Raw genomic sequence first — 26240 nt, forward strand, 5'->3', positions numbered from 1 at the left:
GACTGCACAACATTCCTTGGAGAAGACACAACTTCTGCACATACATCGAGTCGACATGGCCAACGTCTGGAGCATTCGAGGCCAAGCCCTCAAGCTGAACACGGCCGAAGATATCGAGAAACATATCGGCCCACTGCGAGACAACGCCGACATCGAAGAAGTGCATCTCGAAGGAAACACAATCGGCGTCGAAGCCTCAGAGGCCCTAGCCAAAGTTCTCGAAACGAAGCAAAAGCTCAAAACCGCCAATCTCGCCGACATCTTCACCGGCCGTTTGCTCTCCGAAATCCCCCAAGCACTCGACGCCCTCCTCACAGCACTCCTGAAGTGCCCAAACCTCCACACAGTTAACCTCAACGACAACGCCTTTGGCCTCAACACCGTCGAGCCTCTCCGCCCTTTCCTCAGCAAACACACCCCCTTGCAACACCTCTACCTAAACAACAACGGTCTCGGTCCAGCAGCAGGAACCCTCGTCGCCGAAGCCCTCGCCCAACTAGCAGAAAACAAAGCCGCAGCACGAAAAGAAGGCAAAAATGTCCCCGACCTCGAAACAGTCGTATGTGGCCGAAATCGTCTCGAAACAGGCTCTATGCCCGCCTGGGTAAAAGCCTACACAGCCAACAACAAAGTCAAAACAGTCAAGATGGTGCAAAATGGAATCAGACAAGAAGGCATCGCGCAGCTCCTCCAGCACGGTTTGAGCCAGTGCGTTACATTGGATACTCTCGATCTCCAAGACAACACTTTCACCGCCCTCGCTGCAAAGACTCTCTCGACTGTTGTCCCAACCTGGACCGAAATCCGTGAGCTCGCCGTAGGAGATTGTCTCCTCTCCGCTCGAGGAGGTAGAATGCTAGGAGAAGCACTTGCCAAAGCCGGAAACAAGAAATTGGAAATTCTACGATTGCAATACAATGAAATCGACGCCAAGGGTCTGAAGGCAATTTCCGATGCTGCAACGACAGATTCAGCGTTGCCCCGTTTGAGAAGAGTTGAATTGAACGGAAATAAATTCGCCGAGGAAGATGCTTCGATTGAGGCTTTGAGGAACGTGTTGGAGAAGCGGAAAGAGGATTCTGCGGAAGAGTATCCTGGTGTGGATGAGGATGATGAGGATGCTTGGGGAGTGGACGAGTTGGATGAGTTGGAGGACGAGGACTCGGATGAAGAGGAAGATGATGATGAGGTAGAGGCGGAAGAGGAGAAGGTTGTCAAGGAGGCGGATGCTGCGGAGGCTCAGCCTGTGGCGCAGAAGAAGGATGCCGATGTGGACGATCTTGCGAATGCTCTCGGTAAGACTGAGATCAAGTGAGAAGATCCTGTTCACCGAAAGAAGAAGTCTCATGGCGGTAGCATGAAGATGCTGGAAAGCGACACGATTGGAGGAACATCAATACGCATTGCATGAATGGCGGCATGACTGGAATAGCACGGAAAATGGACGAGAAGAAGAAATAGGAGCCAAGAAGGAAGGAAGGCACCTTGTTTAGCACAATACCCCCAATAAATCGAAACGTCCCCTTTACACGATTCTACTCCCTCACTTCTGTCATCTTATCGCCCAAACCTAAACTCAGCCTTGGCATATCGATACAACGCTCGCAGGAAAATCTGGTACCCTACACCTGCAACATTGTCTTGAGCATAAAAGATTTCTGTGAGACGTATTTGCCAAGGTGGATATCCTTCCAAAACGACCCTTTCGCCAAAAACGATCAGAAGATCTGGCTCGCCCATGACGCTTTCTGTGATCTCGGCGTCGATCAAATCTTGACTGATGTCTGCGGGTGATAGCTTGCCGTTTTGTGACATTTCGGCGAGTGTTTTGGTGAGGTCTACTATTGTTTGTCGGCCATCTGTGGAGTCCAAGAGCAGGACGTTGATGTGAGGTGCTGACGTGTCGGAATGATTGTGGTTCGTGCCGTTGGGAAGGTCTGCGAATTGAGGCGGGCTGTATGAGGGAAGGTTCGGAGAACGGAGGGAAATGGAGGGCTTCTGAGGAGAGGTTGCTCCGTAGTAGGATGTGAGAGTTCGGTTGATGCGGCGGTGGAGGTGTGGGAGCGAGGATTTGAGGATGCCTGAGATAATGTTAGCTGGTTGTTCGACATGGCCGATGGACGAGAATGTCTCACCTGTCTGCTCATACATGGAGAGCATAGGAATTCCTGCGCTTGCACTCCATGCCACAAGCTCGCAGGCATCATTCAAAAGTGTCTCCAACGCATCTTTCTTCCCACCCTCAGGCGGCAGATCCAAAATGACACTCAAGTGCTTGGGCACTCTATCCAGCGGCTTGACATCCCTCCTGATCAGCTCGGGCGTGCGGTGGTGGTAGTAAAGCACGGCGCAGATGCGGTCATACAACGCGTGGTAGATCTGTCGAGTCCGGACGTAAATGCTGAAGATGGCATGCACGACATTGAACAGGAAGAGATGCACGAGTTGACGCATTGCCGGACGCACGCGTTGTCGGTGGTGGAATCGCGGGCCATCGTTATGTGAGGTCTTCCGCGGGGATGAGGGCGACTCGCGTGGCAGGTACGGCTCGATCAATCTTTCTCGCTCCGTCGGCGACAATGCTGCACCTGTCGTGTGCAGCGCGTGGGTCTGGCGTAACCCGGGCATTTTTCAATCTTCTTCTCTGCTGCTCTCTCTATTCTTCCAATGCTTTCAAGGGACAACTGTACAATATAAAGCGACCCGGTATGAACAGACTATGGGTCGCAGCGTGAAGAACAAAGGGGAGGAAGGCAAGGCATTCGTAAGTGCTGATGGAGTTGGAGCAGCTCTCCAAGAAAATGGCGTCGTTTACAACTCAGCCACCCGCCAGCAGCCACAACACGTTTCGTCAGCCTGCAGATCTTCCGCGGACCTGCGCCAAGGGACCCATGTTCTCAGCCTCTCACATGCACAGGGCTTGGAGCTGTGTTTTGCGCGTCATGTCATGTTTCCTCTGGTGCGGAATCGCTTTTCAGCATGATATTCGTGCTACAGTATTGAGTAGTGTACAGCCCTTTCCCAAGATCTATACATATGGCCCGACCCTACCGGCCTGGCTCATTAGCTCTCGTGACTGGCGCAGGTAGAGCTGATTTCTCGACACGCTGGCTGCAGCTGATGTCCAGATCAAAATGGTACAAATTTCGCCGTGAAAACCAGACGACATCCAAACTTCGTTTACAACACCTCGCCGATGATTTTGCTCGCTTCCTTGTACGTAGCAAGCAGCTTCTCGCACTTCTCCCGCTCCTCGCGAACCCCGTCATCTTCGTAGAGGAGCTCCTCGAACAGTGATTCTCGGTAGAGTTCCGATACTAGACGATTCTGGACTCCATCTTTGGAGAAGTTCACGAGCAAGTGCATAACGGCTTTGGGCACTTGGTCGGCAATGGTCTCGCGCACGATGTTGAAGTAGTTGCTGATCAGCCTTCGGATGAGCTCCGTCTCCAGTGATTCGCGTTCTGTTAACGCTGGTCCTGTGGGGTCATCCTGTGATGAGAAATTAGTATTTGGACCAACTGCATGCTCGACCATTGTGCTGCTTACCAAAGCATTCTCTTCGTGGTCTGGTTCCTCTGCGACAGGCTCTGGTGGAGGGATAGCTCTGGTGTCGCCTCTTCGGAAGCTCGCACTGATGCTCGGCTCAGCGTTCTGGCTCACATGCCTGTTACCAGGCAGACTGGCGGCATGAGGTCCAGGCAGAGCGCCTTGGCTAGGCCCATTCTCCTTTCCGAAGAAGTAGTTCAAGAACGAGTCTTTCCCAGCGCCGTTTGCCGCACTGGTTGTGTGTCCATGTCGGTGTCCGTCTCTCCCGACCGCTGGGCTCATGCTTCGCGTCTCTTTTGTCTTCGCGCCCGCGCGTAGAGGGAGAACACGGCTCTGCTCCTCTTCCTCCTCTTCTGGTGCTTCCGCCCCATTGACGCCGTTCTGTGCCAGCTCTTTCCGCCTTCGCTCGTCCCGCTTCCTCTTCTCTTCCGCCGCAGCCGCTTTCTTCTCCTTCTCATGCTTGTCTTGCATCACGCCACTCATTGCTGCTGCCGCACCAAGGAAGTTCGGATGATTGGTATTGATATAAGCCCGTTGTATGGCGATCAAACTTTCCACGTACGAAGAAGTAGGACCAAGACGTTCGCGCAGCAAATCCGAGACGACTTCAATGAGTTTCGCCTGCATCCGAGGATACCGTGCAAGTTCATTTGAATAGCAGGTGTGGCAAATCTTGATCAGCTCTTCGTACACCAGCTCCACGCATCTTTGACTGGGAATCTCGAGAAGCTTGATTTGTGGTTTTACCAGGAGATCGAATGCGAGTTCGGGAACGAATAACGAAGGACGAGGACCGGTAGAGTTACGGATCGCAGTTCGGATATCGAGGGCAGTAAGGTTCATGGTAGGGTCGATGGAGTCGAGGCTGTTTCCAAAGACAGAGTTGAAGATGTAGTATATGCGGGCTCCACCGCAGAGCTCTTTCGTGCTGATTTCTGAAGAAGTACCGTCGATCGATGAGGTGAATGAAGTCGCGAAGCGGGTCATGAGCTGGAGGATCAGTGAGCCACGGTGCTCCTTGCCAGTGAAAGTATCGGTGCCGTATGAAGACAGCTCTTGTTGCGTCTGGCCCATCAGAGTATTCAGTCGGGCCTTGATATCTGGAAGTCGCTCGCGAATGTGGCCCATGAGCGTAGTGTTCAACGTCTTCGCCAGATACTGCGTGCCGCATCTTGATGCAATGTTGCGATATGCTGGGTGCATACGGAAGAACTCCCGCTCAGCCTGGAGCGCATCTGACATAGACTTGTTCCCTTGGATATCCTGTTGCGAGCGGTTGACAACTCCGATAAAGCCGAGCTTCAGAGGATAGACTCTACCGGAAAGGATATCCAACGCATTTGTGCCATGATCCATCAAATCCAGCTTTGTGAGAATACCGATCGTTCTTTTGCCGGTCGGATCAACTTGTCGCGCAAGCTTGAGCGATTCTGAGTTGACCAAGTCGACATTCGCAGGCGATACCGCCAAGATGATGCTGTTTGGTTTCGCGATGTATTCCGATATCAGTGTCCGGGTCTGCTTCTCAATGTCTGTAGGCTGATCGCCAATGGGCACTTTTGTAAGACCTGGCAAGTCTACGAGCGTCAGGCTCAACACATGTGGCGAGTAGACTTTGAGGTTGATGGGTTGTCGGTTGATGCCCTTGTTGCTGCCCGCTATTCTGTTCGTCTCTGCCTCAATCTCCCTCTTGATATCCTGGAAGTCGTAGAACTTGCGGCCAGGCATATGATTGAACTCGCCCCATTCATCCTGACCAGCCACTGCCTCCGGAGTGTGCGGGATGTGCACAGCATGGTCGTCGGGCTTGTCGCTTCGCTCGGAGGGGAGATTGATGAGTTGGAGGATGAGCGGTCGTCGTGTTACGATGCCACTGCCTCGAGGCAGAAAGTCTCTTCCGACGATATTCTCCAAGACAGATGATTTACCAGATGATTGCGAGCCTACCACAACCTATGCGCGTGTCAGTCGAGCCGTGGCGATGCGGTGCGATCCCCAGCAGCGGCAGTAAACAGACGTACAATTTGCGGCAAGTCGAGCGAATCGTTGCCGATGGTGTTGAAGACCAAGTCCTGCAGCTTGTTGACCACGCCCAGCAGATCCTCACCGAGTGCTGCCATGTTGGGCGGTGTTGGACTGCAAAAGGTGCGGTGCCCTGAATGTTTGTTTGGTGGGCGCGATGGCGATGGACGTTTCCCAGAAGCGGAGCCCGTCAAAAGCTTGCGCAAGGACTCCTGCGCCTGCAAGCCAGGTCCTTGTGCGAGTCTGTCTCTCCCGTCGCCCTCCCGATTCACTTGTGACACACGTGCGCGCACTCACGAGGTCGCGGACAGAGCAGTGTACGATGGAAGCAATTGCCGATGAGGCGTGTACATGCTACGCGCTGCCAACTCTGGAGCGTCGTGACCAACGAGTCCGCTGCGCCAAAGCTTATGGCCCTTTCTCTCCAACTACGTCAGGCGTCCGTGTTGAGTGTCTTACACCAGCATACGTGAGCGAGGAAATACACTCTCCAGCACGTGAAGTCCAGGACTGCGAGTCGAATTCTAACTGCTGCGATCGAACACATCACAAGAGACATCTAACATGGCCCTAAGTGAACAACACTGTTACCAAAAGCACTCGTCGACCGTATCCCCGCAGCACTCTGGTTCACGCTACAGAGCATCGCTGGATTTAGTTAGTAACCAGTTCTCAACAAGGCGTGCATAGTGGATTAGCTGCTGCATTCACTGTCTATGTGTCACTTCAACGTGGATCAACATGACGTATAGAAGACTGCTACTGCTCAGACGAGCATATAAGGTGTGCTTCTACGTGCTTGTTATGAACATCTGAATAGGTTTGAGCCCAGCACTTCGCAATCTCTGAGATCAGAAAGTTACTCAATTTCAGCTTGAACATGGCCACGAATCCTTTCTCTCCTCATGGATCCAAAGGACCTATCGTAAGTGATTGATCACGAGCTATGCCCAGACCTCTATGTCTTACTAGTCTTCTTAGAGGTCCAACGCAGCACTGCTAGCAATCCTCGGAGTGGGCGGTGGTCTGATGTTCTGGCTGCGCTCTTCTCGCGCAGAGAGGGCGAATTATGTTAGTCAAGCAGGTCTACAACACGCTACCGACACAAAACGGAATGGGGGATTATGAGGCAACTGCGCTCTGGCTTGAAGGATTCGATCGAAGTCCAACTACAATTGGCGAAGCCTGCACATCATAACAGTAACGACAAACGGGTCCTTCCTCGTGTTTATTGAATAGCTCATCAATAAAGTTGTACCAATGTTGTCAGAAGCACGTCAAGCTGAATGTGAGCTAAGGTGCGAGCGGCGGGGGGAGCTCCTGCTTCAAGCAGGTATGAGAGCACACGAGCACTTGCCTGCTTGCACTACAACACAACACCAACAGCATATTCGTGTCATTCACGCATTGAATTGCGACGCACAAGCCCACCATGAGATTGATACCACTGCTCATTGCCTTCGGGCTCAGTCTCGCAGCACTGTACCCTCAAAACGAGCAACAAATAACGTTGCTTGAAGGACCCGAATTCGACCTGATCAAGAAGTGTGCACTATGAGATAGACCCCTAGAGTAGGCACAGAACTAACGACGAACAGACTGAAAATCGCCGAAATCATCCCAACAGTCCTCGATGAATTCAAGCCATTCCTCACACTGAACGTATCCTGGCCAAAAGACGCAGCAGAAGTCGGCAACACCATCAAAGTCAAGAAAATGAAAAAGACGCCAAAGATTCAACTCCTCGGCCACTTGCCCAACTTGCGACGCCTCTCAGACGCAAGTGAAATCCCCCAGCTAACTCTCATCCTCACCGACCCAGACGCTCGCAGCAGAGATAATCCTGACTGGAGCCAAATGTGTCACTGGATTATCACCAATGTCACTCTCACAGACACGAGTGGGGAGGGTCTCGAGAATGGATTGGAGCACGCCGAGGAAATTGTTGAGTATCAGCCTCCTGGACCGCCGCCGAAGACGGGAAAGCATAGATATGTGTTTGCTGCTCTGGCGCCGAAGAATGGGACTTCGGCTAGGTTGCATTTGAGTAAGCCTAAGCAGAGACAGCATTGGGGATATGGGATTGTGAGGGCGGGAGTTCGAGAGTGGGCTGAGGAGAATGGTCTTGCGGTGGTGGGTGCGAATTTTGTGTATGCTCAAGATAAGAAACAGTAGGCAGAGCGTTGGGGCGCGGTGTGCGATTTCCAGAAGGCGTGCGTGCGAAGGCGTGCAGAGTGCTAGCAAGCTTCTTGAGTCGCCGATGGTAATTGCGAGTGTTAAATGTACCAGTAGAACACATATTTTCGAGTGTTAGTGCGACAATCCACCTTCAGTGTCGAGCTTGTTTACACTGCCGAGGAGGCAATAGCGTGAGTGTGACTGGGTTCTCCGATGCTGCTTTAGCGAGCGTGGCCAGGATGTTACAGTCGCGCTCCCATACAACATGCACATACACAGAGGCGCAGATTCTTGATCGGGATCGCGACATCCTCATTCAGATGTGCAGCAACATGAGCAGAAGAGATGCAATTGACCTGGGAAATCGCATGGCATAACCCGCTTTACATGGGAAATCGTGAATACCTCTTGAAATGTTGTGTCTTCCACAGCTCAAATATCTTGTCCTTGATCGTGGTACTCAATTTGCGTGCCTAGCCTCTTTGTACAATGCTCCGACCCTTTCCTGATGCTCAAATACACAATTTCTAGTGGTCTGCCTGCTTGCCAGTTCTCGTCAAACGGAGGGTCTTATCGGTCATGAGCTTGCGACCCAAGCTGTATCCAGCGGCAATGATGGCAGCGGCGAGGACAACGCCCAGAGGAATCAACTCCGGTGGGATCTTCTTGAGAGTGCGGAGACGCTGCGAGATGGTGTGTGCTGAAATGGGGGTTAGAGATTATTGCTTGAGGACTGTTGTGTTCAGGCTGCCATACCGGCTTGCTCCTCCTTCTGTCTGGCTGTTAGCACAAGCGTACTGCTCTTTTCTACCAGGTCTCTCATACCGGTCCTGCCATTCTCTTGGGAGTGGTCCTGAAGCCGCGGGCCAACTGCTGCTGGTTCATGCGGAGCGTCGGGGTGGCGCGGGCCTGGCGCAGCATGTTCGCTGCGAGAAATCGGGTAGACTGCATGGTTCTGGCTAGTCGAGGGTGGTGGAGTGGAGAGAGATCGCGGTGGACTTGCATCGAGGTAGTCAATGGGCAAGCTGCTGTTCACAGTTCTGGCATGGGAACGGACGGGAAAGCGCAGCTTGTGATTGGTCGCGCCTACCGGCCAGCTCCTCGCTGTACTTCCTCACTCGATGATGTCCTAGACACAGACACACAATTGCAGCGACGAAGCCCCCCTTCTACCACCCACCACACCACTCGAAACTACCGCCAAAATGTCTGACGATGAGGAGCGCGTAACCATGCCATTCAAGTTCGTGACTGGTAGGTTTCAATGGCCCCAGCGACCGCGACAGAGCTCTGCGCTAACATGATCACAGCCGGTACGTCGAGCCCTCCTCGCCACCACGAGCGCATCCTGCGCCTCTGGGCCCTCTCGCTGGACGGCCACATACTATACTGGAGTTCTCACTGACATCTCCAGGCTTCGATGCCCGCTTTCCGAACCAGAACCAGACCAAGCACTGCTGGCAAAACTATGTCGACTACAACAAGTGCATTCTCGCAAAGGGCGAGGACTTCAAGCCTTGCCGCCAGGTGCGCACAATAGGAAGCTATGAAGAGGCTGCGAAGACGGAATACTTACACAGAGACAGTTCTACTTGGCCTACCGATCGCTTTGCCCAGCATCTTGGACTGAGAGGTGGGATGATCAGCGAGAGAACGGAACGTTCCCGACGAGATTGGACCAATAGATGCGGAAATGAGTTGAATACGGACAAGAAGGCACTGCTCACGGGGTTGATACATGGCGTTTCGTGCTTAAGCGCAGGCAAGATTCATGTACATATATCAAGCCGCTATGGAACGGAGAAGAATGTCTTGTATGAACACTCGACTGTGTCCTATGTTCGGACATGCGGCAGTCTTCTACCTTGTGTGTGCAGTATCAAGTCGTACTTGTCATTGGGGCACCAAAGTACCTCAGGGCGCGCATTCTCTCCGTCGCCGAAACGGTACATTAGGCGGAGATGCTGCATGCGCTCGGTGTTGCAGAGCGTGCAGGTGAGATTTGCGAAGACCCGGAGTTGGAGCGTACCTGCCGGTTGCCGTTCAACTTCATCTGACAGCACTTCACTTCACGGTTCGAGATTCGACCTTTGCGCACACACACACTACACTGCAACTTCGATGGTGCGCCACATGCGGTGGCAAGTATATCGCTCCCTACGCTGAAAGATTCACCTCACAGATTGATCACAAGCACGTTTCCGACCCTGATGCTCACTCAATGGACTTGAAACTTAACACCAAGTGATGTCCGCATACAGAAGAACGATGTACGGGTCAGGATAGTCATCAGTGCTCAGTACTCCACTCAAATATTGCCGACATGATTGCAGACTTCGTTAAGCTGATTCTGAGCACGAAAAGTGACACTATCCTCAGTTCTGGAAAAAATATTTCTCCAAGTGAAGCCAGCATTAATCACGATCACGGCAACAAAGACGTGACCAGGTATTGCAAGCATCTCCTCTGAAAGCTCCTAACTGTTCATGCTAGCTTGGCCACCTTGATGGCCGCTCTGACACATCTCTGGTTCGAAATGTTCTTATCGCTTCTCTCCTCGCCCGAACCGAACTCAACAGCGACTTCACCTCCGCACTTCGTGCTCTCCTCCCCTCCAGCGCGATCTCAGCAGCGATCTTATCGGCAGATATGCTGTCCTTCTTTACAAGTCCTGCTTCCTTTCCTCTCCGTTCTTGGCAACAGTCAATGGTCCATTCATCACCATCAGACTCATTACCTCGTACAGAGTGTCAGCCGCGGCCATAGTTGTATGTTCAGCGTTCGTATCGTATGCAGGAGCAACCTCGACGATATCTGCTGCTACGAGGTTGATGCCCTTCAGGCCCCGCATAATGGTTCGGAGTTCTCTGGTCGACCTATCCAATTACTCAGTCAGCAACGCGTGGAACAGCAAGGAACGCTCGCGATCATGATAGAAAGGAAACTCTGAGTGGAATTGGTCTTACCAGCCTCCCGTCTCTGGGGTTCCTGTTGCCGGAGCGAACGCCGGATCCAAGGTATCGATATCGATACTCAAGTACACTGGATTTTTGTGTCCAACACGTTCATGGATCTTCTTGATGATGCCTTCAGTACCAATGGTATCGATCTCACGGGCCTCAACGATCTGGAAGCCGCAATATCCATCGTTGTCGTAGTCGGACAGGCCACTCAATGTGGTACGAATTCCAGCATGGATATTCGTATCATTTCTGAGCAGTCCCTCTTGAGCAGCGTGGAAGAAGTATGTGCCGTGGTTGATGCTGGCAGACTTGGATGGCGCACCGCCGAAAACCTTTGGCCTCCAGGTATCAAGATGAGAGTCAAAGTGGATGACCGTGATCGGGCCATAGGCACGGTTCATGCTTCTCAGCAGTGGAAGCGTGATAGTATGGTCACCGCCCAAGGTGATCACACGAGGCAAAGTCTTTCCATGCTTGGAGATACCCTTCTCTTTCGCATCGGTAGCGGGCTCACGCATGAGAATGCTATTGTGGCCTTCCTCAATCTGGTGCAAGGCCCAAACATTATCATATCTGCTCCCAATCAGCACACACACTCTCAATCACAATCAGGAACTATCCGGACTCACGAAGTCACCGGAATGTCACCACAATCAATAACCTTAGCCCAGCTATCGAAAGGATTCGTATCGAGAGGGACGTTGTATCCGCCGCTAAAGCGCACTTTACGTGAGCCTTTGGATCGTGGAATCTGGTGTAAACTTCATCGTCTTTCTTACGTACTAGAGGTTCAGTCTCCGACTACCTTGTCGAATGCCCGAAGGACCGAATCTTGCTCCTGGTCTGTACGAGGTGCCGGTATCGAAAGGTGCACCGATGAATGCAATGTCGTATTTGACATCGTCGGTCGACAGGCAAGGGCTGTATGGAAGACGTCCGAAAGTCGAAATGCCAGAGAAGACGGAATCGGCCTGATTGATCAGCTGAAGCTCAGGCGGCTTTCATGAGACTACTCACTTGGGTGCCTCCGTCACCTGGAAGCGTGTTGTACCACAGGCTCTTATGAGGTCCCTCTAGAGGCTCCTGGTCATGGTCGCCGTGAGCCTGAACGGCCACGGCGGTTGCAGCAATTGCTCCCAAAAATCTCAACATCTTTCAACAGCAACAAGTGAAGCTTGATACAACACAAATGAGCAGGGCTCTCACGCACAGAAGTACTTCAAAAATCCAGCCTGACGGCGTGTTTACGATCGTATCTTTACCTAACTGTTACAAACAGCCAGAAGAGCTCAACACAGCTCACCTCAAGCTCCACGGCCAATGCCATCGTGTCGTCAGCATACGCCGGCTCTGCATAGGATATTCCTTGTTCCTGGAGATAGGCGACGCTACGGGCTCCCGGATCGATGCATCGACAGCTGGGGTGCAGTTGCTCTTACGTTGCACACATACCGGCCGGCCAACGTGCATACGATGCAGAACTTTTAGTCAAATGGCCAAGCGACACAGCTCCATTCGCATGAAGAAGCTTCTGATATGACGGAGAGGCATTGGAGATAAGAAGGTGGGGAGCTCAGCTTCGAGACTTGGCTTGCAGCAATCTGGAGGCAATCGCAGCAACTGCTGATAGATCGTACATGCTTTCCTCTTTGGGAAATCCACCGGCTTCGCATTGTGGCTATCTGTGAAACATTGCATTGTCTATCGCAGGACGCGTCATCAGACTTCTCCCTGCTGTGCCTGCTCTGCGAGGTCCCCAGGGTCCATACGCTTGAAGGCGTTCTCAACTTGTTTGTTCCAATTGCTGAGAGCCACGACTAGCCACTCTATGAGTCCGACCAAGTACAATGCGATACACTGGCCGATCCATAGCCCTGATAGACCCCAGCCATGAAACGCGAGGTAGATTCCGAGAGGGAGCGCGCCGCAATAGTAGGCTCCCAGGTTGATGAAAGCTCCGATGTGCTGTCTGCCCATGCCACGAAGAGCACCACCGCAAGATCCGTTCAGGCCGTCTGCAATCTGAAAGAGTGCTACATAGGGTAGGACCTCAGCAGTGAGCTTTACAACCTGAGCATCGTCATTGAACAGCCGGGCAAAGTTGTCCTTGGTACCCATTAGTATCGCAAGCACAATCGCTCCGAGGATCATGGATAGAACTGCTGCAGTGTTGGCCGACAGAGCAGCACCTCGCGCATTCCTTGACCCCAATAAATTGCCAATCCGGCTAGACGTTGCTACTCCAATGCCGAACGGTATCGTGTTCATGACTTGATCCGCAGTCATGATGACGGATTGCGCAGCCAACGGTATTGTCCCAAGTTGTCCGGCAACAATCGCCACAATCTCAAAGGCCCACCACTCCGTTCCGACGTGTACAATGCCGAGCGCTGCGAGTCGAGCAAATGGACCAATGTTCTTTATGCACTTCCGATCGAATCCACCCCAGCATTCGGAGCCAGCTACGAACCGAGTGTAGAGCACCAGGAGTATGAAAGAAAGCCAGTAACATATACCAGTTGCGATAGGGGCGCCAAAGAGGCCGAGCTTGAAAGTGTAGATGAACAAATAGTTCAGACCGGCACTGATCGGTGATGTGATGAGCAGAACGTAGGTTCCGGGTCGCATTATTTCTTGCGACTGTAGATACTTCTTCATGCATTCGAAGTAGATATATCCAAGGCCACCGGGAATCAGAATGCTCAAGAATTTAGCAGAGTCGCGCGCAATGTAGTCTTCTTGGCCGAGTAACTTGAACACTGGCTCCGACCACAGCCATAGTACTGCGACAGGGACGTAGAACATTCCCAGAACCAGAAAGGCACGCTGTAAGATTATGCCAAGGTCATGCTTGTTCTTGCTTCCTGTGAAAGATGCAGAGGCAAGAGTGTCGATCGCGGTCGTGCCTCCCATGCCGATTAGCCAAGCGGTGGCCATTGCAAACATGTAGCTGAAAGCTGCAACAGCAAGCGCTTCTGGACTTAATCTTCCCACTATCAGAACCGAGACTGTCTGTAAGGAGTTTTGCAATGTGTACGCCAGAATAACAGGTATTGATCCTCTCAGAAGTATCCAGAATTCGGAGAGGACGCGCTGTGTCCGGGACTTGCTTTCGTCCTCAAAATTTTCATCTCTGGACGATTCTTCATCGTTGACCGGCTTTGGCAGTAATGAAGTTCTCTCATTTGGAAGTCCATCTGTGTCAGTGGTATTTCGATCGCTTGAGAATAAATTCGACAGCCATGAGCGTGTACGCTGCTTCTGATCGTCGTCCTGCATGGCGAAATATGTAGGCCCGTTTGCAAAAGGCTCAGACTTCGACGTGGGCAGCCAGCAGCATGTATTTAGCCATGCGTGCGAGCCCACAGGTGGAAAGCTCCAACTTTGATGGATCTCCTAGCAATGCAAAATCTAGTCAGGACCTCAGATCCACATTCGTTAGGACCTATCTCCACTCATCGGCCACTATAGGCAGCTTGCTACGACACAATCTGTCCCGCAAGAGCTGACGTGCGATGTGCCGACAGCTGGATGCCTGTGGACGTTTAGTCACGCCTTCAGGCTCTGCAAAAGCAGCAGCAGAGGGCCAGCCGCATACGTTCACCAGATCCAATGCCCAAGAAGAGCAGCTGTGAGAGCTCGGATCAGCCTCGTCTTCGCGTGAAGGCTTATCGCAGCCGGCGGGCATTGTGGTTTGGTAATTGCATCAGCCCCGGGTGCGATCCGCGCTGCATCGGCCAGCTTGCATCCTGCAGTCAGCAGCCATTGAGATGTGCGGACTCACGTCGTACGTGGTGCTCTCGAATTTGGCGGCGGCGATATGGTGCCGGAGCGGGCGAGTCTGCTGGCCACGGCTCGACCGAAGAGAGACGAAGGATGTGGCTTGGAATGCCAAGCATTTGAAGTTTGGATTGTGCACTCGTCCTCGGCCTCTGCAATCCACCGACTTGCCCTGCCTGCCTGCATCAACCACCATCATACATTTCGCCAAGTCGCAAAGCTGAAGCGAGGCCGTCTTACTTACAAGCTCTATATTATGCTTCTTGAAAGCTGCACTGCGGCTGGAAAACCAGCGCATGGCACGGCAAGCCACAAGTACCATGAATGTTGCTGCAGGCCTCGTTACCCGGGAAATAGTTACACGACTTCCAGCCAATGTACCGCAAGATCTTGCACGATGCCAAACGACCAGATATTCGCGGCTCATGCTGTGTAACACGTGCGGTCCCTACCCTTGTCTGGAGATGTTTTTGCCAAGCGTGACTTTGTGGAAGGATCTCTAAGGTTCAGTAGGTGCTTAAGGGCAAGCTGATCTGCCAATGCAAAGGAGTCTTCTGCACAAATCTGCGAGTTGTTCGTGCTGAAGTTAGGCGCCAAGTTCATGCATGAAAGGAGTACAAGACTGCCCTCGGCCATCAGCACCGTGTTGTAATTGTTCTGTGGTCGGCCTTGCCCTGTCACAAATTCCAGCAGAATGAAGCCCAATATATCGACAATTTCTATCAATAAACGAGCTGAACACACAGTTCCGGCGCACACTTCCGTCGAAAAATCACTCGCAACCAGCTCCGTCCAACCTGGAACAAATGTTAATGCTTCCGGCCATCCAGATCAGCTCAAGAGACAGTATCGCACGTGGGAAGTGTGTGGTCTAGCGTTGACCATTAACAACGCTTGGATTGCGTTCGCTGGTTCGCTGCAGATTTCGCTGCTCAATGGAGGTCCGCCAGGTATATTGTACGAATATATCGTTGCTTGTGTATACTACACCTTCATTGGACTCTCTATTTCGGAGTTGGCGTCTTCGATTCCGTCCTCAGGAGGTGTTTATCACTGGGCTTCGGTCACTGCAGGCCCTCGGTATGGACGAGTGCTGGGTGAGAGCATCAATTTGCTAGACCATGCCATCGCTGACCCTTGTTAGGCTTCTTTACTGGGGTAAAATGATTGCAAGTTTCGACAGCGATTGAGAACTAAGCCCTTTGCAGAGTCTAAACTTCTTCGGCTGGATCTTCGCATTGGTATCCATCGCTACGATTCCGGCCAATGTCATTGTGCAGATGTAAGCCGTTGTCACTACGCTGTATAGGGCCCTTTGCTGACTAGTGGTTCTCACCATAGGTACGCATTGTTCCACACAGATCTGGTAATCGAGGCATGGCACTCATATGTGGCTTTCGTCTGCATTATATGGCTCGTGACCGCATTTGTGATCTTTTGCAACAAGACGATTCCATATCTCCAACACGTGGGGCTCTTCCTGATCGTTGTCGGAGGCCTAGTCACTGTCATAGTCGTTACAACCATGCCAAGAGAGTACGCAACCAACTCGTTCGTCTGGGCCGATTTCAACAATCTCACTGGCTGGAGCAACGGCGTGGCATTTCTCACCGGTGTTCTCAATGGCGCCTTCGCCATAGGTGAGCGTCCCTAACATGTAGCGGTGGCGATATTTCTGCTAATATTTCGAGTGCAGGGACGCCGGATAGCGTTACGCATATGGCCGAGGAGTTGCCAAATCCGAGAGTCGACCTACCAAAGGCCATAATGATTCAAGTCGGGTTAGGGTTCGTCACAGCCTTTGTCTTTGGAGTTGCTGTGTTTTACGGTACGTTGGCATAAAAATTCGTGGCCAGCTGGAGCTAATCATTCGACAGGGGTATACGATTTGGATGCCATTATCACTAGCAGTGGATCGTTTCCACTAAGTGAGATATATGCACAAGCGACTGGTAGCAGGGCAGCGACCTTTGGGCTGCTCCTGATCGTTCTGCTATCCATCATGATCTGCATCATCGGCACAGTCACCATGGTCGGCCGTCTCTGGTGGACTTTGGGTGAGTTATGCTCGAACCTGCTGCATGAGCCTTAAATTGAGAGTGTGTTCACAGCACGAGACAACGCTACCCCCTGCGCCCAGTTCTTCGCCAAGGTCGACGAATCTCTGTCGTGTCCAGTGCCTGCCACGGTATTCTGTGCTCTCTTGACGACAGGTCTGGGCGCCATTCAACTCGGAAGCAAGGTGGCGTTCACGGTACTGGTCTCCTCGTTCATCACTCTAACCACGGCAAGCTACCTCCTCGCCATCCTACCAAACGTGTTGACCAGACGATCGAATATCCCCAAAGGGCCTTTCTGGATGCCTGGAGCTCTCGGATACATCGTCAATATCATTGCGTGTATATTGATCGTGTTCTTCAATGTTTGGTTCTGCTTTCCGTTTGCGTACCCGGTCACAGTTTCGCTCATGAATTGTAGGTGTACTTGCTGTTATCTGATACTGGCAACGCTAATTCGTTGGTAGATAACTCGGTCATTCTCGTCGGTATAATCACACTGACGGCTTTCTGGTGGTTCGTGCATGGAGTTCGCGACTATCCAGGCCCAAAAGTGTCGAAGATGTATCTAGAGACGTGAGCGTTCATAACAACAAGCAATCCTCGGAAACCACATCTTTCTCCGAAGGCCTGGACAAGTACCAGCCGACCAGCCGACCAGCTTGACTGAGTGCAAGATTGTGCCTCTAGAAAATCCTCTGAGGTAAAGCTAATGGCATCGCTTTCTCGAAATATGGAGGAAAGTCGCTGCTTTCAATTTAACCCCAACACGGAAGCATGCTCCAGAGACATTTCTAAGAAATGAGTACTCGCTACTGAAGATCTAGGCATCACAGTCTAGTTATGGACACTCACATGTGAACATGCAGGCCTCGATACTCACTTGCCATCTCTCTTCGCGACTTCGGTTTTTTGTCTGTCTTGCTTCGGTAGACATGATGCCTCAGAAACTCTGCACATGCCAGAGATACGAGTTCCAAGAAGCACTTCAATTCCTCAGACGCGGTAGCGTAATGCAATCAAAGTCTCATGCATAATCCGCGGTCGATACCAAAGTGCAGTCCGCCTCCAGCCAAGATCCTCCCTCGGAGTTCGGTACACTTTCGAATTCCGAAGTTACATCAATTCATAAAGTGGGTAGCCCAACATCTTCAAAAGCATGATTCAGTTCCATGGCTATGAATGATGAATCAGCGAACGCAGCAGCTTTGTCTTCGGGCGGTACGCCAACGACGCTCAAGCTAATGTTGGTGCCTGGCGCCGAACCCGCGCGTTGCGTGCTAAGGATTCCGAACGCCGTAGATAGTCTAACTAGACTAGAATGGGGAGGCGAAATCCTGCCAATTCCTCCTATCAACGTTCGCACGACATAGCAGCGTCACAGCCTCTGCTTTCGCTTCATCGTCCTAAGATATAAGGCGGTATGATGTCTTTGAAAGGCTTCCATATGAATCTCACCTTTACCGGCCTCACTTGAGCTTGACGATCTGGACCAGAAGACTACGTAGAAGAACTTGGGCTTTGCCGCGGCACTTGCTGGAAGAGCGTATCGCAAATCTGCAACACCTCCTTGCAGCGCAACATCGACATGGTGGCTCATTCAAAAGATGGCATTCGTGCCCGGATCATGGAAACCGCTCGCGGCGACGATATTATTGAGCACTCAGAGACGTCGCCACTTCTGCGTTCAAACTCGACAGAAGGCCACAATCGCAAGCCCGTATCCAGGCATGCTCTTTTTCGAACTCCGAATGCAATTCTCCTCGTTATGCTCGCAGTCGTCGTTTTGACCTCATTCGGCGATCAACTTGGAGAAGTGCCGTTGAATCGCATATACGAATCGGTTATCTGTTACAAATACTATGAAACCAACGACCCGTCGAAGATAAAGCTCCCTCGCAGTGCTCTTGGACCCGGAGCGATAGGAGGTGTTGATGAGTTGTGGTGTAAGAAAGCCGATGAGGTCCAGAACGATCTGGCGATGCTGAATGGACTTTTACTGTTCCTCAATGGGATCCCCGGACTACTGCTCGCTGTGCCCTTTGGCTGGGCAGCTGATAGATATGGACGGTGGCCATTCATTATGTTGAACTTGTTCCAAATTGCTGCCAAGCTCGTTTGGTCGCAGTTTGTGGCGTGGCAGTGGCAAATCTTCGACGTTAGGGTCATGTGGGCGCAATCGCTGTTCTGTCTCTTGGGTGGGGGAAGTCCGGTCATCAGCGCCCTATTCTTCGTCGCGATTCAAGATGTCGTGCCTGAGAAGGATAGGGCGAGTGCGTTCCTGCGACTTGGGGCGGCGAATTTGAGTGCCAGCTTGTTGATGCCGCCGCTTGCTGCGCTGCTGATGCGGAAGAGCCCTTGGATTCCGTCGATTATGGGTACGGTGATGTTCATTCTCGCCATGTTGCTCTACCTGCTCGTTCCGGAAACGCTTCACTATGGGAAGGAAGAGGCCGATTCGACCCAGGCCGAGCCGGATCTGGCTGGAAGCACTCCAGGACCGCCCGACTTGGCACCAACAAACCCACCAATCTCAGCAAACGTGATCGTTGTTTACTCCGACAAGTTCAAGGCGACGATGGCATTTCTAACGCGGGACTATCGCGTTCCATTGTTGATTCTACCTTTCGTGGCCCACATCCTGATCGCCGAAATTGCCTCCCTTCTCCTGCAATACGTCAGCAAACGCTACAGCATGACGTTCTCGGCAGCAACAATTCTCATCACTATCCGGAATGGAGTCACAGTGCTGCTACTGGTGGTCATTCTGCCTTATCTCAGCACACTCGCAATGACGCGGTTTGGTCTCAGCAGCCAAAGAAAGGACTTGTATCTCGCGCGCATCTCGCAGATATTTGTGGCTGTAGGATGGCTCGCGCTGGCCGCAAGCCCAAATATTCCAGTCGCGGGAATCAGTCTTGCAATATCCAGTCTTGGACAAGGTGCGGCGTTGCTGATGCGAAGTTTCCTGAGCACCATTGTGCCTGCCAACGAGATAGCTAGAACCTACAGTGTCATCGCTATTGTTGACACTTTGGGCATTATGTTTGGTAGTCCTTTGCTTGCATTGTTGTTTGAAAAGGGGATCGGTCTTCCCTTCGTGGCGCTCGGGTTGTCCTCGGCATTGTTTGCGGTATTGCTGTTTATTGTGAAAGTAAGAAAGGGGGAGGACGAGATCATGAGCGACAGTTCATCGTAGCGCCCTTCGCAAGCAAGTCGCGAAGCGGTCTGGTATATTTATGACATAATTGAAGGTGTGGTTGCTCGCGTCGCTGCGTCTTGAAGCTGTTGCTTGCTTTCCATCTAACTGCAGCTCGAGTGCGAGTATTCAGATGCTCAGTTCATCAGGTAGTTCCGCCTCTTCGCTCTGCTTCCTATTCTTCTCCTCTTGTTTCAAGTGCCGGATCTTTTTCTGGAAGTTCTTTTCACGATTGTACACCTTGTCCACCTTAGCCTCCAGCTCCGCTCGCAATTCTCTTCTTGCTGCTCGAAGGACATCTTTTGCCTCTTGCTCAGACAGGTTTACCTTTTTCCTTCGCTCTTTCATATCGGCCTCCAGTATTTCCGCTCTCTTTTCAAACCAGTTGGAGAACATGTCCTTTTTGATTCGCTCTCTGGTTTGCTCTACCCATCTCTGCGGATCGGGCCTGGTGCGCATCCACCCATTCTCCGTAAGCATGACATGCTGTCTGGGTCCTACTCGGAATTTGATGGGAGGCAGATCCGGGTTGTGCTCCACTTGGAAGGTACCGTCCATAGCAACGACCTCTGTATCAGCCTCACCCTCCTCACTAGGCTCAGACAATGCTTCCTCTACCGCGGACGCCTGATCCAGATCTGCGGGCAAGCCAAGTTGTTCTCTCTCTGCTGCAAAGCGTGCCTTCACTTGAGGTGTCTGTAGAATAGCCCACCGAAGCCACCAGCCAGATACTCCTAATTGCTTAATCCTTGCCTCTTTCTCGCCGAGCAGATACTCATCGAGCCCTCCGAGCTTGTCGATGGTCCGCAGTACACGCGCGCTAACGTGCACTTGTACATGTCGATTCAGAGCCTTGCTGAATAGCTTTCGTGTGAAGACATTGGGTTTCCACGTGCGTCGCGTCTTGACCTCGAAGTCGCCGCTGACATTGTTGCCGAATTGCTTCCGTTGTCCGCCGTATAGACCTCGATTGCTCTGTTTATACCATCGTGCTGGTCCGTAGGGGTATGGAGGTAGCACATCCGCGAGCGCTTCGGAATCGTTTTTGTCCCACTGCAGGCTGACTGCGCGAGGTACAGATGTCGAGAATGACCTTTGGCAATGACAAATGCTCCGCGACGAGCGGAAAAGTGCGGCCATTGTGATGGTAATGCGAAGGAAGGTGGTCGTGATGGTCGCTGGTCCAATGCATGCGGCCAACACGGAGGTGAGCATGTCTTGGCGACGGCGTATCGACCATCGAGCCAGCACATCTGCTGGCTCGTCTCTTGAGCATACACCGGCAACATGGTCTCCCTACCGCAACGGATGCGAAAGCTACAGAATCGTCTGCTTGCTATACGACTGGGACCCGGCGCCCTTGTACTACCGAAAGATGTGAAACGGATAAATCTACGCTTCGCTCCCAGAATCAATGAGGGACACATGGGTCCGAGGTATGTCTTCAACTTCCCTCTTACCGTGATGGCGTATCTGACATGTCGTGCAGGAAGTTCTGGCGACACGAACTCGTTCGACTAAAATACCACAATCCATCGATACCTATGACAGTGGATCGAACAGCGCAACAGGATGAACCAGCAGTGCTATCAATACATATGCAGCCTGAAGGGGCTGACGCGGAAAAGGTCGAGACTGTCAACATGAAGAACTATCGGTCATCAGAAATACTGGATGCGCTTATCCGATTGACGAATGCGCGGCAGGTCGAGCCTACTGAGGAAGATCAGGAGCAGTTGGCCAAATTGGAGGAGCAGAGGCAGAAGAGCTTGAGGGATAGTAAATTGAGCCAGGAAGTGCGAGCGAGGGTGAGGAGAGAGAGGGAACTTTTGGAGCAGGCAAGAGGCGATATTGCTGCACAGAATGCTTAAAAGACGATGGTTGATTGCACTTCGGCGAGGGAACAATTCACTTACAGCGAGGCGTTGGCAGGGGCGTGGGATATCACCATGAGACGCATGGAGTAATGTACTTCGTGTACAATTACGGGACTATGAAGTGAAGGCGAACGCGACGGCCGACGCTATGCTTCTGCGCCTAAGCCCTTCCACCACGCCATGCAACCCAACACGAAGACGATAACCATGACGTCCGTGAAAATGGTCCGGGCGATGGTGATGTACCTCCCAGCGACACGAATGTAATTCGCATACGGCTCAGGGATGATTCCGCTGTTCACAATGGAAGCGAACATGCCGCCGCCCTGAAGCTGGCCCCTCTCCACGAAATACCTTGTGCTCTGCAGTACCAGTTCTGCAGAGGTGAAAATGACGAACAAACGAGGACCGAGACCATAGCCATCATCTTCTGTGTAGACATTCGAGCTCCGCGCAAGCTTAGTGCCGTTGAAGGTGGACGTTAGACAGATGTAGAATGCCAGGCCAAATGCGAAGACAGCGTGCACGATGCGCCACATGTAGGCTGATCCTGGGGTTGGGGCTGCTTCCTGTGGTTGTCCTCCGCCCATCATGGCTTTGAGCATTGGCGGGAGGTCCTGTGGTGCATTGGGGTCGTTCGGGTCGCCTCCCATGCCTCCCATGAACTGTTGCATCATCCTCATCATGGGATCCTCCCCGCCCGCGGCTCCTCCTTGGCCCTGCTGTTGTTGTTGTTGTATCTCAAGCATCGCTGCAGCCAGAGGATCTTGCTTTGGGTTCGGCGTACGGCTCGGTGTCGGCGCGAAACTGCCAGGTTGGCTGATGTCGACTTCCTCTGGATCGTCGTCCACGCTCGCGATTTTGGGTGCTTGGGCCGCTGCCTGGATGTTAGCAATCTTGCGCGAAGTAATCGTTGTCCATTACCCAATCTACTCACGCCCTCCGAGCACTTCGTCTGGCGGCGCAACACCTCCGTTCAAGGCTTTAATTTTTGCCAGTCGGTCTTCGCCTTGCTCGGCCATCTTTTTTTGGCGCTTCTCTCGACGCAGGCGTGCCTGCCTCTGATTCGGCGTCTCGCCCTCGGGACCGTCCATGCCGGTGTCGACAGCAGTATCTGCCATGTTGTGCCGGTGTTGTTCTTGTGTGACAGTGGTTCAAGTGAGTGTGAGTGTCGGCCCAGGAAAGTTGGTGGGCCTGCACCGAGCTCGCATGTGACGTCTGTCCTCAGGGCCTCCGCTGACTCTTGCCCACAAAATCACCAACAAGCTACTTGCTGCCAATTCACTCCGATATCTCCATCGCACAGTTGACGGATTGTCGGCTTCGACGAGCACAGCGCCAATCCGAGCCTGAGTGAATGCGCGCCTTTCTCTTGACCAACTTACGTCCTCACATTGCTGTACGCCCACCATTGACTGCAATGGGCCGTCATCGCGGAGGGAAGGATAGCGCCGCGGCAAAGAAGCCTCCTCTTACGCATTTTCTATGCTTGCCTCTGGTTACATCGGCATCAAGACCACAGCTCGAGCATGCTCTCCGAGCCTTCATACAGGATGTCTCCAGCACCTCAGCAAATCCTGCCTCATCTGCTGAGCAACAGGACGATATACCCTCGCCAAATATTCACCCGAAAGCCATACGACCCACCGGTTCCTTGCATTTGACATTAGGCGTTATGAGTCTATCTCAGGAGCAGCTCGCCAGGGCCACAGAGTGCCTTGATAAGCTTGATTTCCCGTCTCTTCTGACTTCAGCTGAATCAACAGCAACACAGGGCATAACAATCACTTTGCAGGGACTGCAGTCAATGCATACTCCGGAAAAGACTAGTATACTGTATGCAGAGCCGGCAGATGCTACCGACAGACTCTATCCCCTCTGCCTCGCTCTCCAGAAAATCTTCAAGGAAGAAGGGTTCTTGGTCGAAGACGGCCGCCCTCTGAAGCTGCATGCGACTGTTGTAAACACTATTTGTGCAAAGGGCAAGAAGAAGCCTACGCAAAAGCCTGTCAGTATTACGCCCGACGGACGTGTCCTCTCTGCAAGTGCAGGCGAATCATCTGAAGATCGCTTGCAAGGCCATGGTCCAACAGCGAACGCGCCTCTGAAGATCGACTCTCGAGCTTTACTTGCCCGGTACAAGGACCACATCTGGGCTTCTATCGAACTGGACCGTGTAGCGATCTGCGAGATGGGCACGAAGAAAATCACCGCCACGGATGGAACTATTATTGATGAGCAATACACCGAAGTCGCGAGTGCTCCTCTGCACCCGTAGGACAGTCGATCAACGAGTATGCCAGTCCTGAGTTGCGCCATGTGCGACAGAGAAAATGACACCGTTTTCATAATCTTCGACTTTGCATAACAATCCGGGTTGAAGTGAGCGCTGGCGTTATGCAGTAGGGAGAACATGGAACGAATCCCGTGCGAGTGCGCGGCAGGGTTTGCGATAGCATTTCAACCACAACGTGCTAGACACGAGAGGCGCTACTTGAGTCTCGACTCTCGACTGCTCGCTGAGCAGAACTTTCGGATCCGAGCCGGCACAAACATTCGTGCATTGGCAGACAAGACGATTCAGTGCCGAGCATTGTGTTTCGCGAGTCATATGTCACTTCATGGACCGCACTACGGGCGTGGGCCGGCCATTGTCCTGAGTGCAAAACTGCACTCCTGGACTATCCTCTCTGTTCGCTGGACGGTCCTGAGCACTGATTATCAGAGCCCGCTGTCGTAAGATACGAGAAATTGCAATACACTGCTGAAACCCGTGAGGTCAAAGGCTAAAATACGCGCTAGCTGGATCCTGCGGTGATATGAAACTCAAGCTAAGTCAGGCTCATGCAATAACAAGAACGCCTCTGCCGATGCGGAGTCTGCGACACCATTTGACTAGTCTTCGCATCCCAGTAACTATGTTCAAGATTAGGTCTTGCATCTTCCGCAGCGGGTGGGCTGGAGTCGCGCCCACCTGAGTACGAACGGCCGATCATGCTGTGTGCTCTTTCTCACCATACATTTTCTTCACTTCACACTAATCATCACTTTCATTCTTAGCGGTGGCACTTTTGCCACGTCCACTCGTTTTCAAACGATGCGTTTCGCTACTACAGCGGCTGGAGTCGCTCTATTGACACTTGTGGGCGCTCAGTCAAATAACAACACCACTTCAAGCAGCGCATCAACCAGTGGTGGAGGAGTCACGTCGACTGCGACAGCCACTGCCCTCGAGACTGGTTCCAGCGCACCGGCGTTCTCATTCGATCCAAGTCCATCTCAAGATCTTCCCTCCACGTCCGCCCCATCTAGCACGAACCAGCCATCGTTCACTTTCGATCCGGCGTCCACGACAACAGAGCAGCCATCGTTCGTATTCGTTCCTCCAGGCTCGAGTTCGAGTGAAGAACCTACGTTCGAATTTGTTCCATCGACTGTCGCGGAACAGTCTACTTTGCCAACTGCGCCGCCGAATACGCCCGAGCAGCCACCTCCAGTGTCCACGCCATCGAAGACAGAAGAGCAGCCAGTGGTAGTGCCTGCGCCTTCACCAACTACTGAGCAGCCGACCTTTGTCTTTGTACCTTCCCCAACAGGAGAGCCATCGTTTGTCTTCGATCCTTCTACTGGCGCTGATGCGTCCAAGACACCGGAGCCGCCCATCGTGGCACACCCAGACACTGCGACGCCCCCCGCTGCAGTGATACCGGCGCCGCCAGCAGAGACGGTCGATACTGTTCGAACACCGATCAGTGCCCCGTCAGCCGGTTCGCCTGCCCCGAACAGCGGAGTAGCACCTCCTCCTGAGCCCGCTCCCGCCCCGATTGCGAACACGCCGCAGCCTCCCGCGACACCTGGCCAGGGAGCGACTGTCGGACAAGAACAAGCACCTGCTGCGCCCCCGGCTGCACCTCCCGCTGCTCCCTCCGCCGCTGACAGTCATCCTCCGCCATACGCTGTGCCTGGAACTCCACCAGCTGCTCCAGCTCCAGCTCCAGCCCCTGCTGCTGCTGTGCCTGCGCCCGCAGCACCCTTGCCTCCACCTAACAACGAAACAGCCCCAGCGTATGAAGCTCAGCCAGTACCAATGGAGCCTACGACCTTGCTCACATCATCTTCGATTCCTGTAGCGCCAGTACAGACTGAAATCCCAGCGCCAGCTGCACAGTCTGACGTATCATCTCCATCAGCTGCACTGCCAGTCCCAGCAGCGGCTTCTATGCCGCAGCCTTCTGAGGTCGTCTATCCGGTAACAGCGACTCAGTCTGCTCATTCACAAGAGGAAAGCTCGGCAGCGGACGCTTTGACTTATGACGGACGCACTGTGAGTCTGGTCGGTATCACTTTGGCAGCGGAGCCAACGATGAGTACGAGTTCTGCTGCGAGCGATAGCACAAGGACTGCTGTCTCAGAAACATCCGGTGCGGTTGATCAGAATGGCGCGAGTGCCATGCGTAGTGGACTGGGTATCATTGGCGCGATGGGTTTTGGGCTTTGTGTAGGAATTGTGATCATGGCATAATAGAGTTGGAAGAGAATGACGCGAAACGACAGTGACAAGAACTAATGTATCGGGCACAGCTTTTTCGAGACCTTGTATAATCTAGTGGACGTA

At 52.6% G+C, this 26240-nt stretch overlaps 15 protein-coding genes across 15 annotated transcripts; 8 read left to right on the forward strand and 7 right to left on the reverse strand.

Moving 5' to 3' along the window:
• Positions 1-55: 55 nt before the first annotated feature.
• On the forward strand, positions 56-1315 carry RHO25_000069 (uncharacterized protein; the record flags this gene model as incomplete). The annotated part of the gene is made up of 1 exon (XM_023592698.1): positions 56-1315. The coding sequence occupies one exon, from the start codon at positions 56-58 to the stop codon at positions 1313-1315; it is 1260 nt and encodes a 419-aa protein (XP_023459387.1).
• A 242-nt stretch (positions 1316-1557) lies between these two features.
• RHO25_000070 (uncharacterized protein) lies at positions 1558-2628 on the reverse strand (the record flags this gene model as incomplete). The annotated part of the gene is made up of 2 exons (XM_023592699.2): positions 1558-2081; positions 2136-2628. The coding sequence occupies 2 exons, from the start codon at positions 2626-2628 to the stop codon at positions 1558-1560; spliced, it is 1017 nt and encodes a 338-aa protein (XP_023459386.1).
• Positions 2629-3180: 552 nt separating this feature from the next.
• On the reverse strand, positions 3181-5669 carry RHO25_000071 (uncharacterized protein; the record flags this gene model as incomplete). The annotated part of the gene is made up of 3 exons (XM_023592700.2): positions 3181-3492; positions 3550-5502; positions 5571-5669. 3 exons carry the CDS (start codon positions 5667-5669, stop codon positions 3181-3183), a joined length of 2364 nt encoding a protein of 787 aa, XP_023459391.1.
• Positions 5670-7003: 1334 nt separating this feature from the next.
• Positions 7004-7746, forward strand: RHO25_000072 (uncharacterized protein; the record flags this gene model as incomplete). The annotated part of the gene is made up of 2 exons (XM_023592702.2): positions 7004-7116; positions 7170-7746. 2 exons carry the CDS (start codon positions 7004-7006, stop codon positions 7744-7746), a joined length of 690 nt encoding a protein of 229 aa, XP_023458250.1.
• A 530-nt stretch (positions 7747-8276) lies between these two features.
• RHO25_000073 (uncharacterized protein) lies at positions 8277-8754 on the reverse strand (the record flags this gene model as incomplete). Its single annotated transcript, XM_065601977.1, has 3 exons — positions 8277-8449; positions 8506-8521; positions 8575-8754. 3 exons carry the CDS (start codon positions 8752-8754, stop codon positions 8277-8279), a joined length of 369 nt encoding a protein of 122 aa, XP_065458049.1.
• Positions 8755-8954: 200 nt separating this feature from the next.
• COX13 (Cytochrome c oxidase subunit 6A, mitochondrial) lies at positions 8955-9434 on the forward strand (the record flags this gene model as incomplete). The annotated part of the gene is made up of 3 exons (XM_065601978.1): positions 8955-9003; positions 9164-9276; positions 9336-9434. The coding sequence occupies 3 exons, from the start codon at positions 8955-8957 to the stop codon at positions 9432-9434; spliced, it is 261 nt and encodes an 86-aa protein (XP_065458050.1).
• Positions 9435-10411: 977 nt separating this feature from the next.
• RHO25_000075 (uncharacterized protein) lies at positions 10412-11864 on the reverse strand (the record flags this gene model as incomplete). The annotated part of the gene is made up of 5 exons (XM_023592705.1): positions 10412-10625; positions 10716-11285; positions 11342-11425; positions 11496-11683; positions 11730-11864. The coding sequence occupies 5 exons, from the start codon at positions 11862-11864 to the stop codon at positions 10412-10414; spliced, it is 1191 nt and encodes a 396-aa protein (XP_023458253.1).
• Positions 11865-12431: 567 nt separating this feature from the next.
• RHO25_000076 (uncharacterized protein) lies at positions 12432-13991 on the reverse strand (the record flags this gene model as incomplete). The annotated part of the gene is made up of 1 exon (XM_023592706.1): positions 12432-13991. The coding sequence occupies one exon, from the start codon at positions 13989-13991 to the stop codon at positions 12432-12434; it is 1560 nt and encodes a 519-aa protein (XP_023458254.1).
• A 1195-nt stretch (positions 13992-15186) lies between these two features.
• On the forward strand, positions 15187-17129 carry RHO25_000077 (uncharacterized protein; the record flags this gene model as incomplete). Its single annotated transcript, XM_023592707.1, has 8 exons — positions 15187-15589; positions 15637-15650; positions 15701-15774; positions 15834-16132; positions 16189-16320; positions 16370-16549; positions 16604-16966; positions 17017-17129. 8 exons carry the CDS (start codon positions 15187-15189, stop codon positions 17127-17129), a joined length of 1578 nt encoding a protein of 525 aa, XP_023458255.1.
• A 1008-nt stretch (positions 17130-18137) lies between these two features.
• RHO25_000078 (uncharacterized protein) lies at positions 18138-19748 on the forward strand (the record flags this gene model as incomplete). Its single annotated transcript, XM_023592708.2, has 1 exon — positions 18138-19748. One exon carries the CDS (start codon positions 18138-18140, stop codon positions 19746-19748), a length of 1611 nt encoding a protein of 536 aa, XP_023458256.1.
• Positions 19749-19877: 129 nt separating this feature from the next.
• On the reverse strand, positions 19878-20888 carry RHO25_000079 (mitochondrial 54S ribosomal protein bL28m; the record flags this gene model as incomplete). The annotated part of the gene is made up of 1 exon (XM_023592709.2): positions 19878-20888. One exon carries the CDS (start codon positions 20886-20888, stop codon positions 19878-19880), a length of 1011 nt encoding a protein of 336 aa, XP_023458257.1.
• A 147-nt stretch (positions 20889-21035) lies between these two features.
• On the forward strand, positions 21036-21619 carry RHO25_000080 (mitochondrial 54S ribosomal protein mL61; the record flags this gene model as incomplete). Its single annotated transcript, XM_023592710.2, has 2 exons — positions 21036-21184; positions 21238-21619. 2 exons carry the CDS (start codon positions 21036-21038, stop codon positions 21617-21619), a joined length of 531 nt encoding a protein of 176 aa, XP_023458258.1.
• A 152-nt stretch (positions 21620-21771) lies between these two features.
• On the reverse strand, positions 21772-22746 carry RHO25_000081 (uncharacterized protein; the record flags this gene model as incomplete). The annotated part of the gene is made up of 2 exons (XM_023592711.2): positions 21772-22502; positions 22563-22746. The coding sequence occupies 2 exons, from the start codon at positions 22744-22746 to the stop codon at positions 21772-21774; spliced, it is 915 nt and encodes a 304-aa protein (XP_023458259.1).
• A 299-nt stretch (positions 22747-23045) lies between these two features.
• Positions 23046-23903, forward strand: RHO25_000082 (uncharacterized protein; the record flags this gene model as incomplete). Its single annotated transcript, XM_023592712.2, has 1 exon — positions 23046-23903. One exon carries the CDS (start codon positions 23046-23048, stop codon positions 23901-23903), a length of 858 nt encoding a protein of 285 aa, XP_023459299.2.
• Positions 23904-24722: 819 nt separating this feature from the next.
• On the forward strand, positions 24723-26147 carry RHO25_000083 (uncharacterized protein; the record flags this gene model as incomplete). The annotated part of the gene is made up of 1 exon (XM_023592713.1): positions 24723-26147. The coding sequence occupies one exon, from the start codon at positions 24723-24725 to the stop codon at positions 26145-26147; it is 1425 nt and encodes a 474-aa protein (XP_023459298.1).
• Between the last annotated feature and the right edge of the window lie 93 nt (positions 26148-26240).

The sequence above is a fragment of the Cercospora beticola genome, chromosome 1, assembly GCF_033473495.1.
Source record: "Cercospora beticola chromosome 1, complete sequence".
NCBI lineage: Eukaryota > Fungi > Ascomycota > Dothideomycetes > Mycosphaerellales > Mycosphaerellaceae > Cercospora > Cercospora beticola.